This window comes from Magallana gigas, chromosome 8, assembly GCF_963853765.1.
Source record: "Magallana gigas chromosome 8, xbMagGiga1.1, whole genome shotgun sequence".
Lineage (NCBI taxonomy): Eukaryota > Metazoa > Mollusca > Bivalvia > Ostreida > Ostreidae > Magallana > Magallana gigas.
The window spans coordinates 34,828,820-34,844,738 of record NC_088860.1 but is presented as its reverse complement, the minus strand read 5'-3'; the positions used below and the strand labels follow the sequence as shown (position 1 = coordinate 34,844,738).

Below are 15,919 nucleotides of genomic sequence, written 5' to 3'. Positions count from 1 at the left end.
CTCAATACTACTTTATCTTTGCCTGTTAAAATGGCCACAATACTCGCTTCTACCAAGTTGACATGACCTTTAATGCATGAATCCATCACAATGTGGCGATTTAATTAATTAAAGCAACATTTTCCATTTGCAATGTTTAAATAACAGAGGGATAAATCCTGCTTGAATATTACAGCTTTTTTTGCCCCCCTTTCCCTCCAGATAAATAATATATTAAAAAATTACGTATCTTATGCAACTTTTGACCTACAGAGTAAAGGAATGAAACTGACTGCTGTGAGCATGATTTTGTAATAAGCTTGTTTGATCTAACCATGTTTTATTGATTGAAGCAAGTTTGTTAGCTGCCGTTATGCACTATGTATTGAAATGCCATATATGTGATTTGAATGCAAAAGTTGCATAATAAGTTCACAATTATACATTCATCCAATCATATTTTTCAAGCAAAACCCATGGAAAAAATCAGAAGACACACCAGCTAATTTTACATTAGGAATTTATTCCATTTTCAAAGAACTCCTCACTCTCTTACTTACTAATAACCCAGACACAAGACTTCGTGCTCAATGTAAACCTCAATACTTTTCCCCAATGCAAGACAACATACAATCGGTCTACATTACAAAAAACAGAACAGATTCCCGATGGCTTTCTATCATTTAGAAAAAGAGAGAGAAATGTGCTCTGGAGTACATGAACAAACAATGCTCGATTGATTTTGATCACATCTGTTTAAGAGTCATAACTTTATATAAAAAAATTGTGTTGAGATGGTTTCTTCTATAATAAGGATACATAGCATTTGATTTCATATTTGGGTTTATCAATTTTCCTGTGTGGATGGAGATACAGCATTGATGTGGAACGACTAAGCAACAACAAAAGTAATAAGAACAATCTTCTTAGTGTATGACAACCATACAGTAAAAGCCAGTTAGATTATAGATCACATGGGTACACATTTATATAAACAAACAAGTGTATGCATTTGATTAATTGCAAGTACTTGTTCAAATTTTAATATAAAATTTTCAAATCACCAGTCGACATTCCTCCAGTACTTTCCCTGTAATAGGTCATTACAATTTCATGGAACAATTCAAAACATTTTATTCATGAACCAAAAAAAAAAAAAAAAAAAAACCAAATCATCCCTCCAGATTCTTGGAAAAATAGTAAAGAAATTGTAAATCAAAACTTTTATTTCGCTATCGCTAGGAATTCCACATTCACAGTGCTTTTTCAGAAAGGATAAAGTTTTGATTAACACAAGACAACACATCTTGTTCAAAGTTTTACTTCCTAAAGCAACATGTAAATTACTAAACTACCAAGTGACCTTTTTTAATTTATAAAAAGGACACTAAATAGTCGAATGTGATAAAAAGGTACTTCTGAGAAATACTGTGCACATGCTTTAACTTCATTCAAATCTTTGCTTTTCCAATCAATGTAAAGATTTGAAATTTTAAACAGAAATGAACTGTATCAACAAAGTAAGTTTCTCGTACTTGAAAATCAAATGAAATACATTAACTACATGTATAGCAGGGTATAATACATGTACAGTTTTTTTTTCCTGCAGAGCACAAACTCGGTGATGGTTTGGGTTATAAATCACATACTGATCTCTTTCTTGCTACTTGAAAAACAAAACATTAGATTGGAATGGCCTTGTAGTACTGTCTCCTAAGTTTAGCATAAATGGATAGCACATCTATATATCACAGCGGATAGGCAAATCCAATATTGGGGAACAGATAAATTATCATGATATAAGAAAATGTACACACAGTACACATTTAGAAAAGAGAAAACCACATTAGCAAATGATATTACCATCTGCCACTTTTTCATAAGATGTATACACAACTTGGCGTATAATTTTTTCTTAAATGAATATCGACAAGTTACACTACAATTTTTTTCATGAATTAATAGATCAATGAAACAAAAAAAAAATCATTATTTTACAAGCAAATAAATATATATCCTAACACATATCCACTGTCTTTTGGATTTTAAGATGCTTTGAATACAGGTAGGACTCCACTGTCACTCTCAATGGGGTGGGGGTTCCCGATCTGACATTTGAGATGTTGGCATGGGCTTGAACATTGTTTTCTTGACAGCAGCAGGGTTCATTCTATTGTCTCTCTCTCTGCCCCCCGAGAGGGGTCGCCCCGGCAATGGCACGGGATTACTCATGCTGGCCCCTGCTAGTGCAGACATAGAATTACCCCCAGAGTGTGAATTGTACATTTGCTGTACTCCTCCGTGAGAACTGTGACCCTGGCGGACGACGGGCGAGGCGCCTTGAGACGGTCCCCCTCGTGAGCTTGATGACGTCACCCCCGATCCGTTGGCGGCCATACCACCCCCTCCTCCTCCGCCAGTGGGCTGTTGTGCTTTGGCCAACGTTGTAGAACTACTTTTCTCCGACGTAGATGGCTTTGTAGGAGGAACTTTGTTGTGAGTGCTCGAATTTGAAGGTGACACACTCTCGGGTGCCTCATCACTAGGGGGAGATAACCGCGGAGCCTCTTCCTCTATACAGACTGATGTCTCCTCTAACACATGAAGTTGCTCTGTTAAAGTTGACAACAACAGTTCTTGTACAAATATACTCCTATCATATGCCTCCTGACCGATACTCTTGCTGGCATTATCCGCATTCTCCATACACCTGAGAGAATTCAACAAAATCATGAACAACTGAAAGTAGTAATATTTCATTCAGCTAACATAAAACTTAATAACTGACAGTATTTCATTCACTTTAAATAAAACTGAGGACCAATCTTTAAAAAAAAAAAAAATTCATTATATCATGTTTGTATGATGATTCCTAAATTTATGTTAAAAGTTATTCAAAAGTCAACTCAAATGCATAAATAGAAGATGACTTACCTAACCAACAAATACGGAGAGTTAGACTTGGCAGCGTTGTTGGCACTGGTCTGTGCCTGTCCGCCTTGGTTATCTGTCGAGCTCCCTGAATTCGCTGAATTAGTCACATTACTTTTACTAGACTCCACCTGCCGCCTGTTCGGTAGTCTCTCTAGTTGTTGTCTGTAGGGTAGATAAGAGTGTTGTGAGCTCTCCAAACTACAGTCAGAATTAAAAACTGTGAAGAATTTTACAAGAGCCCCCTAAGTGTTTCTCTAATAGAGAAACACTGCAGTCTACATACTATAGTCTACATATAGGGACAAAATGCTGGAATTTGATTATAATCACTTAGTCATGTTGAACGGTCAAGTATTTCGAATAGTATTTAAACGCTGATAGGCAATTTTATATGATGAAACAACTTTTTTTTTATTAGAAATTTTTCCTTTGGATGAAATGAATATTTAAACTAATTCAATCAAAATATCCCATGCACAAACAAATGGAAATTCACACTAAAGCCAAACACCCACCAAAGTACATTGACTGAAAACTAAATTTCCTATTTTCAAAGGAATTTCCCATAAACTAAAAAACAACAATGCTCTGGGGAGCTTCCTTACAAATAAAAGCTACATATGTAAACAGTACCTAAATTATACATGCAAAATCCCTGTATGAATTTTTAAAAAAAATTTGGCAGGAAGGTTCAATTCAAATGAAATTATTCCTTTGATATTATACTTTATCAATTCTATTTTATAGAACAGTCAAACGATATTTTAGACTCTTATTGTATTTTCTGAAGAGGGTACACATGTCCACTACAATATCATCATCTAAACATAGTTGCAACTAGTGTACAAAGCAAGCCATATTACTTTACTGTACATGTATGCAAGCAGTCACACCCCTGCCAAAAGTAAAAGTTAAAAGAAAAACCAACCAAAACAAATCGAATTACTGATGGGGGGTAGTGTTGTGGGCATACTTCATTTAAATGCACTATGTAACTAGCCATTCCATGCCAAATCTTAAAGTTTACCAAAAAACCCAATAAAACAAGCAAATCCAATCTAACCACTAATAGAGAAGATTTTGTGTATATCAGTGCCAATCAGCGACCACACCCGTACCTTGTAGACTGCAGCTGCATCTCGAGCTGTTGTAGCTGTGAAGATACACTCTGTGCTGCCGCAGCTCGACTGCGAACACTGGACAATTGAGACAGAAGCTCGGCGATTGGATCCATGGTGTCCCGCGTGCCGGGAGACAGTCCGGACAGGGCCGACCCTCCGGACGAGAAGTGCATGTTGGCCCGCCTCGTCCTAGTGCCGCTCACACCTCGGCCTGGGTGGGGGATTCTACGAACATGTCGAACTCCCGCTGGTTCATCGTACAGATTGTTAAGGAAACTTAAAAATCGTCAGCTCAAAAACAACAGTTCTATTATAATCAAATCTTACAAAATGTTCTTAATTAGTCAATTTGATCAATTTAAAAATGAAAATCAAGTATCAATTCTTTGATGTGATGTACAAATTAACTATCCTCTTCAAGTGCTTCAAATGTAGAGATAAAAAAGGATATGAATTCTCTTGGTGTTCTGTGTTGTATTGAGAGATGTTCTGCAAAATCATCGGTCACACAGTTTGGGTCCCCACCCGGATGTGATGCACAGATAGGACAGACCTGTCAAAGCAACCACATGATATCATAAATATTTTTTAAGGTATCAGGCTTGCCATCAAAATATACACAGTGATAAAGACAAATTGTCCACATATCGAAAGACTAGAAAATACATGTAATATGTGCTGTAAAAAGTTTTGATCACAGGTCAATCTTTTAAGTCAACCCTATATTTTCACTTGATTTCTACTCCAAATATATCTGATAGGCAAGCATAGGTACTAAACATACTCATACGTATACCATTACAAACTGCATTTCCACATGAGCCTAAATAGATTGTATCCAATGAATTTCATTACCATTCTCAATTTATGGAAATAGGTTAAAAATAGCAATAAAAATTCATTTTGTACCTAAGATTTTATTTCAAAATTGTAAAATATTTTACAAAATAATATTTACAACTTAGGACCTTATTATGGTTTAACAACTTTTTACATGTCTGACATGCAGTGACAAACTGCATTGTCTCACAATTTGCCTGCACCCCTGTAACTTTATATTACTATATGTATGGATACATCGGCTAATACTGACCACTTCTGTGGAGGCCTCCCCGTGTTCTGCAGTGACGTGCTCATGAAGTGTGGCATCTGTGTAGCCCATCTTTCCACAGTAGGGACAAGTGAAAGACTGAGGTTGTTCTGCTGTTAAAGCTTCTCCTCCATAGTACAAATCTGTGGCAGAAAATCATTGTGTTACAGTTGGGACAGTGCAATGATAATGGAACAAAAGACTAAAGTATACATAACTTGCAAGAAAGCTTGTCACATATTCTAATACAAACAAAGAATACAAATGGGGACTTCATTCTATTGTTTTAGCATTACTCCATCAACTAAGAGAAGTAAATGCAGACAGAATCTTCAATGTGTTTTAAAGTATCACTTATGTTATCAGTTAGGGTTGTGGTGTTAATGGATTATATTTGCAAATTCCTTTAAAATACATCAACATTTCTGAAGTGATTCACGTGAATGTTTGAAAAATGCTCAAGCCTAAGTAACTCACAAATACATACATGTGCTAATAAAGTTGTTTCCAAAATTAGTTTCAAAGTTACATTTGTTTGAAATTTTGGCCTTTTATAATGTCTATTCTAAGTTAATGGTACAGCTGTTTTAACAAGAGCTTGGACTTTTGGAGGGATGTGGCTATCTAGCTTGCTCATCAAAATAGGCTGTCAAAAATTTCTTTCTTTCTTATAATTTGCTAAGAGAAGCTCACTATGTTCATAGAATAAAAAAATTGTATAGTTTTCTCCCCAATATCTAATCGATGCTCAGTTGTGTGAAAATAAGACAGTTCCAATTGAAATCAGAGTCAGACAACTTGTCATTGCATTCAATGTATTCATATCTAGTAACCAAGAAGTTAACCATAAGTATACCCTTCCTTCATCAAATCGGAGTTAGTAACATAATGCCCAAAGTCTAAGCTCTTCTTAAAATGGCTCTAATTGGGCTGAGTCTTACCAAAATCATTCCTGGTGAGAATGCATTGCATCGGGTGGTCAGCTGTGTGCCTGGTTGTTGTAGCACCAGCCTCAAAGCAGGTTGAGCACAAGTCATAGTCGTAGCACACCAGACATTTGTAGCGACGCCCGCGAAAGTTTCCCTTCAGACAAGAATCACAGCTGACCCCTAGGAAGAAAGAGGTATCCATTACTTATCTTTTGTTTGATAAAATGGTATTTGTTTGAAAGCATTTCCAACATCAAATAAAATAACTCATACATGTAACTATATCATCAACAATGATTTGTGATCTGTTCCTCTCAACTTGATTACCATTCATTAAGCGTTTGCATTAATAAATAAACACACAGACATTGAAATTCTGAATTAACTTGACACATTACAATAATCTTTTACCTCCCATGTTTATCAAAAGTAATAAATTGGTGTATAAAATATTACATTAAATTAACATAACAAATGAATTGCATTGTCCAATTCATATTTGAACTTGCTCAGTTACCAAACAATACAGATATACCTTTGAAGTTTATAGCTTCAGTTCAAAAAGAAGAAGTTATATGCAAATACTGTACACATAACATATGATACTGTTAAAGACTGGCCTGCAAACCCAAACTTCTTATTCATTGTAGCGGATGTGATGCATTTTAATTTATATACAATCTTTTGATTGCCAATGGTTATCATCATCAATTTTAAATCTAATAATATCATGGGATCCTTTTTATGCTTATATGGTAATATGAACAGAGATTTCTCCAGGTGGTAATGAACATAATGATTACCACATGAAGTGTGTACACGTCAGACCGTGCACCCATTCTTACTAGAAAAGATAAAATATGTCCTAAATGTTACTTAAGATTTCATTTAGCGATATATATAGACACCTCAAACAGGAGGTATCAGTTACGCAGAAGAAATTACGTTTGTGTTTGTTATGTTTACTAGTTTCGGTTTACGGCTTCCGTTTTGTAACGACAACATAAAATTGTATCAAAGATTTCAGTACATTTACTCTTCGTTCATATAATTTAGCTTCACTGTAGTTGAAGTTATTCAAAAGCTGCTTTGAGTTGGCCTAAGACAACGGCTCACAAGGAAACAGAAGTTGGTTTGCAGTTGCCATTTTGGATGAGAAATTATGACTTACCCTCATGTCGAGACATTCTACTCAGAAACGGGAAAATGACCCTTCTGACAAATGCTATTGACTTATTGGATAATTCTACTTTTAGATACAATTAAAAAAGACTATAATCAATCAAACATAAGCTTAATTCAGATAATTCCAAGGTTACATTCTTGGCAAGTGGGTTTCATGATGACGTCACGTTGTTTCTCGTTAGAGCACGAGATATGCTCATCATCATAAATATTATTTTAAATATATGATTATCACCCTCTCTTACATAGCTCAACAAAAATATCATATCACTACAAATTAATAATTTTCTTAATTTATTTTAAAGAAAATTTTAGGTCGGTATTATGTTTGTAGAGCTCCTTTGAAGACCTCGAACCCGACGATATAACATTTAGGTATCAGTCAACTCGTCACCTAATAGAATCGGCACGTACATGTGTGGTTATCGGCAGTGTACTTTGTAAATTTGTTTCAGAGTTTTGGGTAACAATATTACCTGCTAGGCTTTAATTATTTTGTTGATAACCTTACACTTTTCGACATAGTATTGTCGTTTTCCATTAATTAAAAAAAATGTTAAATGCTTATATATATCTTTATTCCAGTACTAGTGTTTCTCCGCTAAGACGATAAGTACACTATTTTTCATCAAGAGGAGGCCTCTGCATAGTTTTTTCCCCTCAATATTTCTAATATAGAATGTGCTTTAATGTAGTGAACAGATTAGCAAGAATTTTATTCAGAAAAGTAATAGTACCATATCCATGTGTAACAGGTTTATCCGTTGATGTAAAGAAGAAATCAACACTCCTGTTAGGGTTCGATTAACGGGCTTTTATTATCACCAGTTATATAAATAGATTTGACCCTGTAAAAACAATATAACAAGTATGAATATACGGCATAAAACACATGAACTTCAAGTAATTACGTATTGATGTACAATCAATGTCTTGAAGTAATTTAATTTTATAAAGGGAGATAAGTCATATAAGTAAACTACAATTTACATAGTATCTCCTTTATATCAATTTACATGCATTTACATTTCAGTTATAAAACCATTGCTATAATTATGTAATGCATATAATACATTAATCTGATATTCTAAGCATATGAACATACACAAACCATTCTATGGGAATAGGCCCCATGTACAAGTTGAACCAAGTTCAATGCGACTCAATTGCAAGGTATAAGTGCATTCTGTAATTAATTATATATTTATTACACTATCATAAAAGTAGTTTTAATTAAAACACATCTAGGGAGACTTCAGTTGTTGTATTTCTGTATGTATGGCTAGAAATTAGTCCTGACTTTTACCCTTTTCTGTTTGTAACCAGTAACATCAATTGGTTACATCGGTTACAATGTTTGATTATGAATGATTTTCAAACTTTGATGTACTTTTGACAGATTACAGTGGTCACTGGTAACATTGGTTACAAAACAGAGCTAGGTTTGGGTTAGGGTTAGGGTTAGTTTAGGATTAGGGTTAGTTTAGGATTAGGGTTAGTTTAGGATTAGGGTTAGGTAACCGTCGTAACCAATGTTACCAATGTAGCCAATTTAAAAAAGACCCCCTGCTGCTAACAGAAAAATGCTCGTCACCTCTGTTACCTTTTGTCACCAATAGAATATATCGCTGTAACCATTGTAACCACATTATAATGATTCCTGCGGATTGTATCGATCTTTAACAAAGATGGAATTTAAAACTATATATTTACATTCTACTGTGTTTTTCCATTAAATTCCGTGATGGTTAAATGCCTCCAAATGCAACACCTATTCACTGCGTATGAATTTACGAGTAATTTACATAAGTAGTTCTCAAACAGTGATTTCTATGTTATCGGTTAAAAAATGTATTTTATGAATGTTGTCGAAACACCATGTTTTATAATTATTCGACAAAAAAGTTGACTTTATTGTAAAAAGCAACATTTCAAGAGTTATTTATCATAGATTATATTTCCATGCTCGTTGATCTCATCTCAACAGTCTATGTGAAAACCAGTTTAAACCGGTTTTACAAAACAGCTGTTCTTGCTGTTACTTATTCACTCCCTCCGTGATCTGCACTTAATATCGATTTATTTAAGTAAACAATTGATTTCTTCAGTAAGGGAATGTAAATATAAGTATTAAATGATTTATTTTTGACGTCGTCGTGTCAATAACTGCCGTCAGGTGAACAGACAAATTATCATAACGCGCTAACGCGCGTTATTCAATTTGTCTGCTCACCTGACGGCAGTTATTGACACGACGACGTCAAAAATAAATCATTTAATGCTATATTAAAACCATCTTTTGATTTAAAAGTTATGATTTCAGAATGTAAACCTAGAAACTTTAAAAATACGGTGCTTATGGGTGAATGATGTGAAGTGACCTTCCGTGAATCAAGTTTTTGAAATAAGAGTCGATCAGTGTTACAAATTATGCGTGTAAAATCATTATCCAAGTTTAAAATCATGATCCGGAGGTTTAACATCATCAATGGAGTGTTCATCGGTAGAGAGTGTGCAGTGACCTTGAACTATTTTTTTCTGAGTTAAGGTTAAGCTAGGTCGAATTCAGTGACCTTGAACAATTTTTTCTGGGATAAGATAAGGTCGAAAATAATCCCTGTCCTTGACATATTTTATCTTCAAGGTTAGATACTCGTGTAAAGAGGGTGTGCAATAATAAGAAACTGTTATTCCTTTATACTTCCAAGTTCCACCGTAAAATGGTAAATTTGTTTAGTGACATCCCCGTTCCCCTTTTAAAGTTTAGCCCTGTGAATTTCTATGTACATGTTTAATTGCTTATATTAATTTTTTTCATTTATTTATTACAAAATCACGAATGATTAAATCTTTTTTTTTAAATGATTTTTTTTATCAGCCCCTCGTATGAGCTTATTGATCGGGATCGGTATTCTTAATCAAGCTCTCATTTAACATTGAATAAATTTTCTCAGAAAATCAAGAAACATGTCTTGCGCCGGCAGAATTTTAATTTATGGAGGCAAAGGAGCTCTAGGTTCCTCCTGCGTTAGCCTGTTCAAGTCTAAAAATTACGTATGTGTGAATTATATGCTTGATCGAGAATGGCGATTCATGCCCCATGCATTTTTGTGCATGAAGTATATTTCGTGTACAGTAATGCATAATTCATTAATTGTGCATGTTTGACACAATTCCTTAATTACAACGAATGATTTAACATTGCAAATAAATAATCTCTTAAGGTATTTGCACTGAATCTTAATTTAAAATGTGCTTGTCAAGACAAAAATAACGTTATACTTTACGTGTACTGGTATGTATGCCATATAATATGGGGATTATATTTTGTTTTACTATAGTGGGTTGGATCCATTGATCTGATGCCAAATGAACAAGCAGATGCAAATGTTGTGGTTAAACCAAGTGAGTCATGGCTTAACCAAGAAGACGAGGTCTTGAAAGGAGTAGAAAGCATTATAGGGGGCGAGAAACTGGACGCTGTTTTGTGTGTAGCGGGAGGATGGGCCGGAGGAAATGCAGCCTCTAAAGGTATGACCCCCCCCCCCCCCTTCAAAAAATAAAATAATTTGTTTAATTTTGCCTATTATTTTTTTTATAAGGATTGAAAGGTAGGATTTTCCTTTTTCTGTTAAATACAAACTTATACTAGAAGTACATATTTTAATTGAATAAACCCCTTTCATGATAACTGCGTTAAGGCTCTTTTGCATTGGTTGATGAAATGTGAGATAACATAATGATGACTGTTTAGGTGTCATGAATTTGCCCTGCAAAAGAGCAGCACTGCACGCAGTTACTGTGAAATGGAGTAATTTGATATTAATCACCTACACATCACATTAATCACTTTATCTTGATTTTTTATTAAGTTCAGGATGATAATTTTATTAAATGCAATTAAATTTTTTTGATAAATCACAGTATATTTATTAATAAATTATTTTGAAAATTTTCTGTAGAATTCATCAAGAATGCTGACATGATGTGGAAGCAGAGTGTTTGGACAAGCTCCATAGCAGCAGCTCTGGCAGCTAAATACCTGAAAGAAGGGGGAATAATCACCCTGCCTGGAGCTGCACCCTGTGTCGGTGGCACAGCAGGTCTGTAAAATCAAATTCCAGAATGCCAGGTCTCTACAGTTCGTTGTAGAACCTTATGATTGAGAAAATATTATATAGGATGAGATTCAATGCAAAAAATATAACGTCTTTTCTGTTAGCAGGTTGATATGATCAATGTACTGTAGTTTCATTATTAATAACTGAAAACTAGTCTTGCGTAGCTATTGTGGTTGAGCAGGTCCACAAATTCTTCAAATTAAATAAAATCAAAGAGGAATATACGACCAAAATTTGTTTTAGCAGAGCCTTTGTTCTCAAATAACTTCATATAATTTACCCTAATATCCTTTTTTTGTAGGCATGATGGGATATGGAATGGCCAAGGCAGCTGTACACCAGTTGGTCAAGAGTCTGGCCTCCAAAGGAAGTGGACTGCCTGCCAACAGCTCAGCAGTGGCTATTCTACCGTAAGACCTTAGTGATATGCCTAAGTGGCTATACTACCGCAAGACTTTATTGAAATGCCAAAGTGGTAGCTGCAGATCTGTAGCTCTCTGGTTGAAAAAATCGGATAGACAAACCAGAGAGCTACAGTTCCAAGCGTTGTAAAAACCTCCGATTTACGCCGCCGTTTTTGTGTCGCTCGCTTCGGGAATTATATCCGACTTTAAAAGCATTCAACCGCCTAAAAAATTGGATTTATTAATTAAACATATAGTTTACCCTAACTCTGCTAACTTTGTTTCCTTTCAATGGTTCACAACGGCCATCCTTCGCCTTGGAATGTCATCGTTTTAAAAAACTCGCCTTATGACAACCATGTTTACCTAGTAGCGAGATCTCGGGTGCGTCGATCTACCCAAATGGACCCAAATGAACCCAAATGGCGATTAAAGTGGAAAACAATTATAATAAAATCCTTATTACTAATATTATCACTTGTTTTAGTCATTTCGTGGGGTTGTTAGCCGTTATAAAGAAAAATAAAGACCCAAATGGCGATTCAAACAATAATTAAAATTATTTCAGTATATCTTTAAAAATTGTTTTTGAAAAATAAAGATGAGCATTTTATCTCGATTTGAAAAGTATATAATGTATGTAATTATATTCAAATAATATAAATATATATATTATATAAAAATAAAACAACTTTTTAAAATAATTCTAATTTATGTTATGGACCTTCGGCTTTTATTTTTCCAAATTTCCCTAAATTATGAGGATTTTATTATAATTATTTTCCGCTTGAATCGCCATTTGGGTCTTTATTTTTCTTAATAACGGCTAACAACCCCACGAAATGACTAAAACAAGTGATAATATTAGTAATAAGGATTTTATTATAATTGTTTTCCACTTTAATCGCCATTTGGGTTCATTTGGGTCCATTTGGGTAAATCGACGCATCCGAGATCTCGCTACTAGGTAAACATGGTTGTCATAAGGCGAGTATTTTAAAACGATGACATTCCAAGGCGAAGGATGGCCGTTGTGAACCATTGAAAGGAAAACAAAGTTAGCAGAGTTAGGGTAAACTATATGTTTAATTAATAAATCCAATTTTTTAGGCGGTTGAATGCTTTTAAAGTCGGATATAATTCCCGAAGCGAGCGACACAAAAACGGCGGCGTAAATCGGAGGTTTTTATAACGCTTGGAACTGTAGCTCTCTGGTTTGTCTATCCGAATTTTTTCAACCAGAGAGCTACAGATCTGCAGCTACCAAAGTGGCAGTACTATTCTCTCACAAAACTTTGTTCAAAATTTTTTTTTAATCTGTGGGTTTTTTTTTCAGAGTCACTCTTGATACGCCAATGAACAGGAAGTTCATGTCAGAGGCTGACTTTACTACATGGACTCCATTAGAGTTTGTTGCAGAGTAAGTGCAGTGTTTATATCATGAAAAATTCAATGTCAAGTTTCATCGGTTATCTTACACGCTGCTGTTGCAATTCAAGTTCTGTGATTTGATATGTAACTGTCTGACAATGATATGTAGACAATGTGACATCTGTAGCACTTAACTACATGCATTATTTTGTAAGAGCCATATTCAATTAATGAATTTTTCCCAAATATACTGACATAGAAAGTAATAGTAGTGTGTTGGAATTTTTTTATTTCACCCAAAAATTATCATAAGTTTCTCATTCCAATAATCTTCAAAATGAAATGTGGCTGGCAATAATAGTAAATTTTTATACTTAAAATTGAGTTATTTCCCTTTTCATTATTATCATAAATAAATCAATGGGACAGAATTTGAACAGTGAAGAAATGTTGAAATGGTACTCTTTCTTTGCCTTAGTTTACAAGTTTTTCTCTGCATATAGGTTGTTCTTTAAATGGACTTCTGATGGATCCACTCGCCCAGAGAACGGGAGTCTGGTAAAACTGGTAACCAAGGAAGGGAACACAGCGCTCCAAAATGTGTAATGGAGTTGGGAGTGCCTTATTGCTGATCTTATATGTTCAACCAGAAAATGATGGAACAAACCCTAACTGTTAGTGCTATGTAACCGTTTGTTGTTTTATTTACATGGTGTAAGTCAGTGTGATACTTGTGTCACACATTGTGTATCTGTCTCTGTGTGTACCACTATCTGGTGTGTACATTTCACACATGTAGTTTACATGTATGTGAAAGTCTTTGTGTTTTGTTGAGCTGTTATGCTGAAAAATGATAGAAAATCATTTCTATACCAAATTCATGTGACCCTAAAAATACTCTGAATGCACGTTGGGTCTATTTTTAACTGCGTTCACTGCTTATGAAAATTGCTTTCTAAGAAAGATTATACAAATAGCTCCGGGTGAGATTCACACTTGGTTGGACATTCCCAGTTGTGTATTTTTGATATATAATGCTTTAGTGCTCCTCAATCTTGTCATTATCTGTTGGCAGCAATATGTATTATTTGATACATGTACCAAAATAATATTGTATACAATCAATTCTAAAGTGTATGTGGTATACATTTTCATTTGGCTTTTCTACCCAACTTAAGAATTAAGGATGAATTTAAAATGAAATTAATGAATAAAATTAGGGCAACAAAGTAAACAAATGCATCTAATAATGTCTTATACAGTATTATTTGAATAATAGTTAAGATTCTACTCATCAAACGTTTCTTTTTGACATATAAAGCTGAACTATAAATGGAAAGAAGTGTTCTCAATATATCATGTGCCAATTGTAACATGTGTCATATTGAAAAAAAAAATAATCAACTATGAATTATCTGTAAATTTGATTCTATTTGTTCAAAGAAATGTTTTAGTTGGAAAGAAGGGCAGAATGAAGTATTATTTTGAATTTTAATAATATTGTTTTATGACATTCCAAAAAAGTGTAAAATGCTGTACACTTATATGTACTGTTTTGGTTAGATTGTGAATAAAAAAAAATCTGTGTGTAATTCTTGTACTTGGTACTTAGTAGTTTTATCAAGAAAAAGTAAAATATAATTTGATTTATAAACAGGCATCTTTGCTAGCAAAGGGTTTTCGGTTTTTCTGTACACTCCACTCCCAGGGTGTGGTGGACCGAAAAGACCTGGCTAGCAAAGATGATGAACAGGAGGCCCATGGGCCATTTTACTAACCTGTTTATTACCTGCCTTGCCAGTTTATTAGTTTTTGTGTATCTTTTAAATATCAAAGCAGGTATACATTCAAAAAAAAAATTAATGCAAATGTTAATAATACATCACAATTGGGTCTTTAACAAACATGTATAAAGACCATACATCTTTGAACAGTTCACCTCAATACCAGTATATGTTTCGGTACATTTCTATCTCAAAATGCCTCCATAATCATACTTCTTTTTATAGTACATGAAGTCAACATCAATACTGGTATATGTTTCAGTATCCGATAAGCCTATGCATTTCCATCGAAAAATGCTGCCATATTGGACTGTAACATGATCATGAATGATTTGATCTTGTTAGTAATTACTTAGTATACTGTTACTTGAATTTTCTTCAAAAAATCTTACTACAACAGCAATTGAAAATTAACCCTTTGTATTTTTATTTGTAACAAGAATAGAATTCCTGGGTCCCCCACCGGTCAAGCAGTATACTAGTATACTGTATATGAAATTGCAATATTTTCAAACATTCAGGGCTGTTCCAGAATTAAATGTGTGGGGAGGTTGGGAGGAACATTTTTTTACCCCCACCACCCATTTTTTTTTCTATTTTTCCTGTCACAAATATATCCAAAATACTACAATCTAAAAGAACTTGACCAAAGTATTAGTGGTATAAACATATTTTGGCATAAATTTAATGAAAATCCGTCAAAATTTGTAGGCATGAGAGCGCATACAAGGTCACAAAGTCCCATAACTCCAACAAAAAGTATCGACCAATGCTGATTTTCTAACTTGACCATGGTATTAGTAGTATAAACATTTGGTATAAATTTAATGAAAATCCGTCAAAATTTGTAGGCATGAGAGCGCATACAAAAAAAGTGTGACGGACGGAAACACGGACACACGGACGGACGCCCGGCATTTCTATGTCCCCGCTCCGCGTTGCGGCGGGGGACCAAAAAAAAAATGAACCCTTAATATTGATGCCCTCTTTCCCGAATTTTA

The 15,919-nt window shown here is 34.4% G+C and overlaps 2 protein-coding genes across 3 annotated transcripts; one reads left to right on the top strand and one right to left on the bottom strand.

Moving 5' to 3' along the window:
* Positions 1 to 482: 482 nt before the first annotated feature.
* Positions 483 to 7,427, bottom strand: LOC105318971 (E3 ubiquitin-protein ligase KCMF1). Of its 2 annotated transcripts, none has more exons than XM_066068169.1 (7): positions 7,225 to 7,427; positions 6,066 to 6,233; positions 5,128 to 5,267; positions 4,487 to 4,587; positions 4,032 to 4,292; positions 2,914 to 3,111; positions 483 to 2,689 (listed from the first exon to the last, which is right to left on the bottom strand). In XM_066068169.1, exons 1-7 carry the CDS (start codon positions 7,238 to 7,240, stop codon positions 2,065 to 2,067), a joined length of 1,509 nt encoding a protein of 502 aa, XP_065924241.1. In that variant the 5' UTR covers positions 7,241 to 7,427; the 3' UTR covers positions 483 to 2,064. The 2 variants fall into 2 exon arrangements, with proteins under 2 accessions (XP_065924241.1, XP_065924242.1); XM_066068170.1 differs by having other exon boundaries at positions 2,914 to 3,075.
* A 2,723-nt stretch (positions 7,428 to 10,150) lies between these two features.
* LOC105323989 (dihydropteridine reductase) lies at positions 10,151 to 13,878 on the top strand. The gene is made up of 6 exons (XM_011423050.4): positions 10,151 to 10,292; positions 10,580 to 10,769; positions 11,201 to 11,341; positions 11,661 to 11,769; positions 13,100 to 13,183; positions 13,638 to 13,878. The coding sequence occupies exons 1-6, from the start codon at positions 10,206 to 10,208 to the stop codon at positions 13,738 to 13,740; spliced, it is 714 nt and encodes a 237-aa protein (XP_011421352.1). The 5' UTR covers positions 10,151 to 10,205; the 3' UTR covers positions 13,741 to 13,878.
* Positions 13,879 to 15,919: the final 2,041 nt, after the last annotated feature.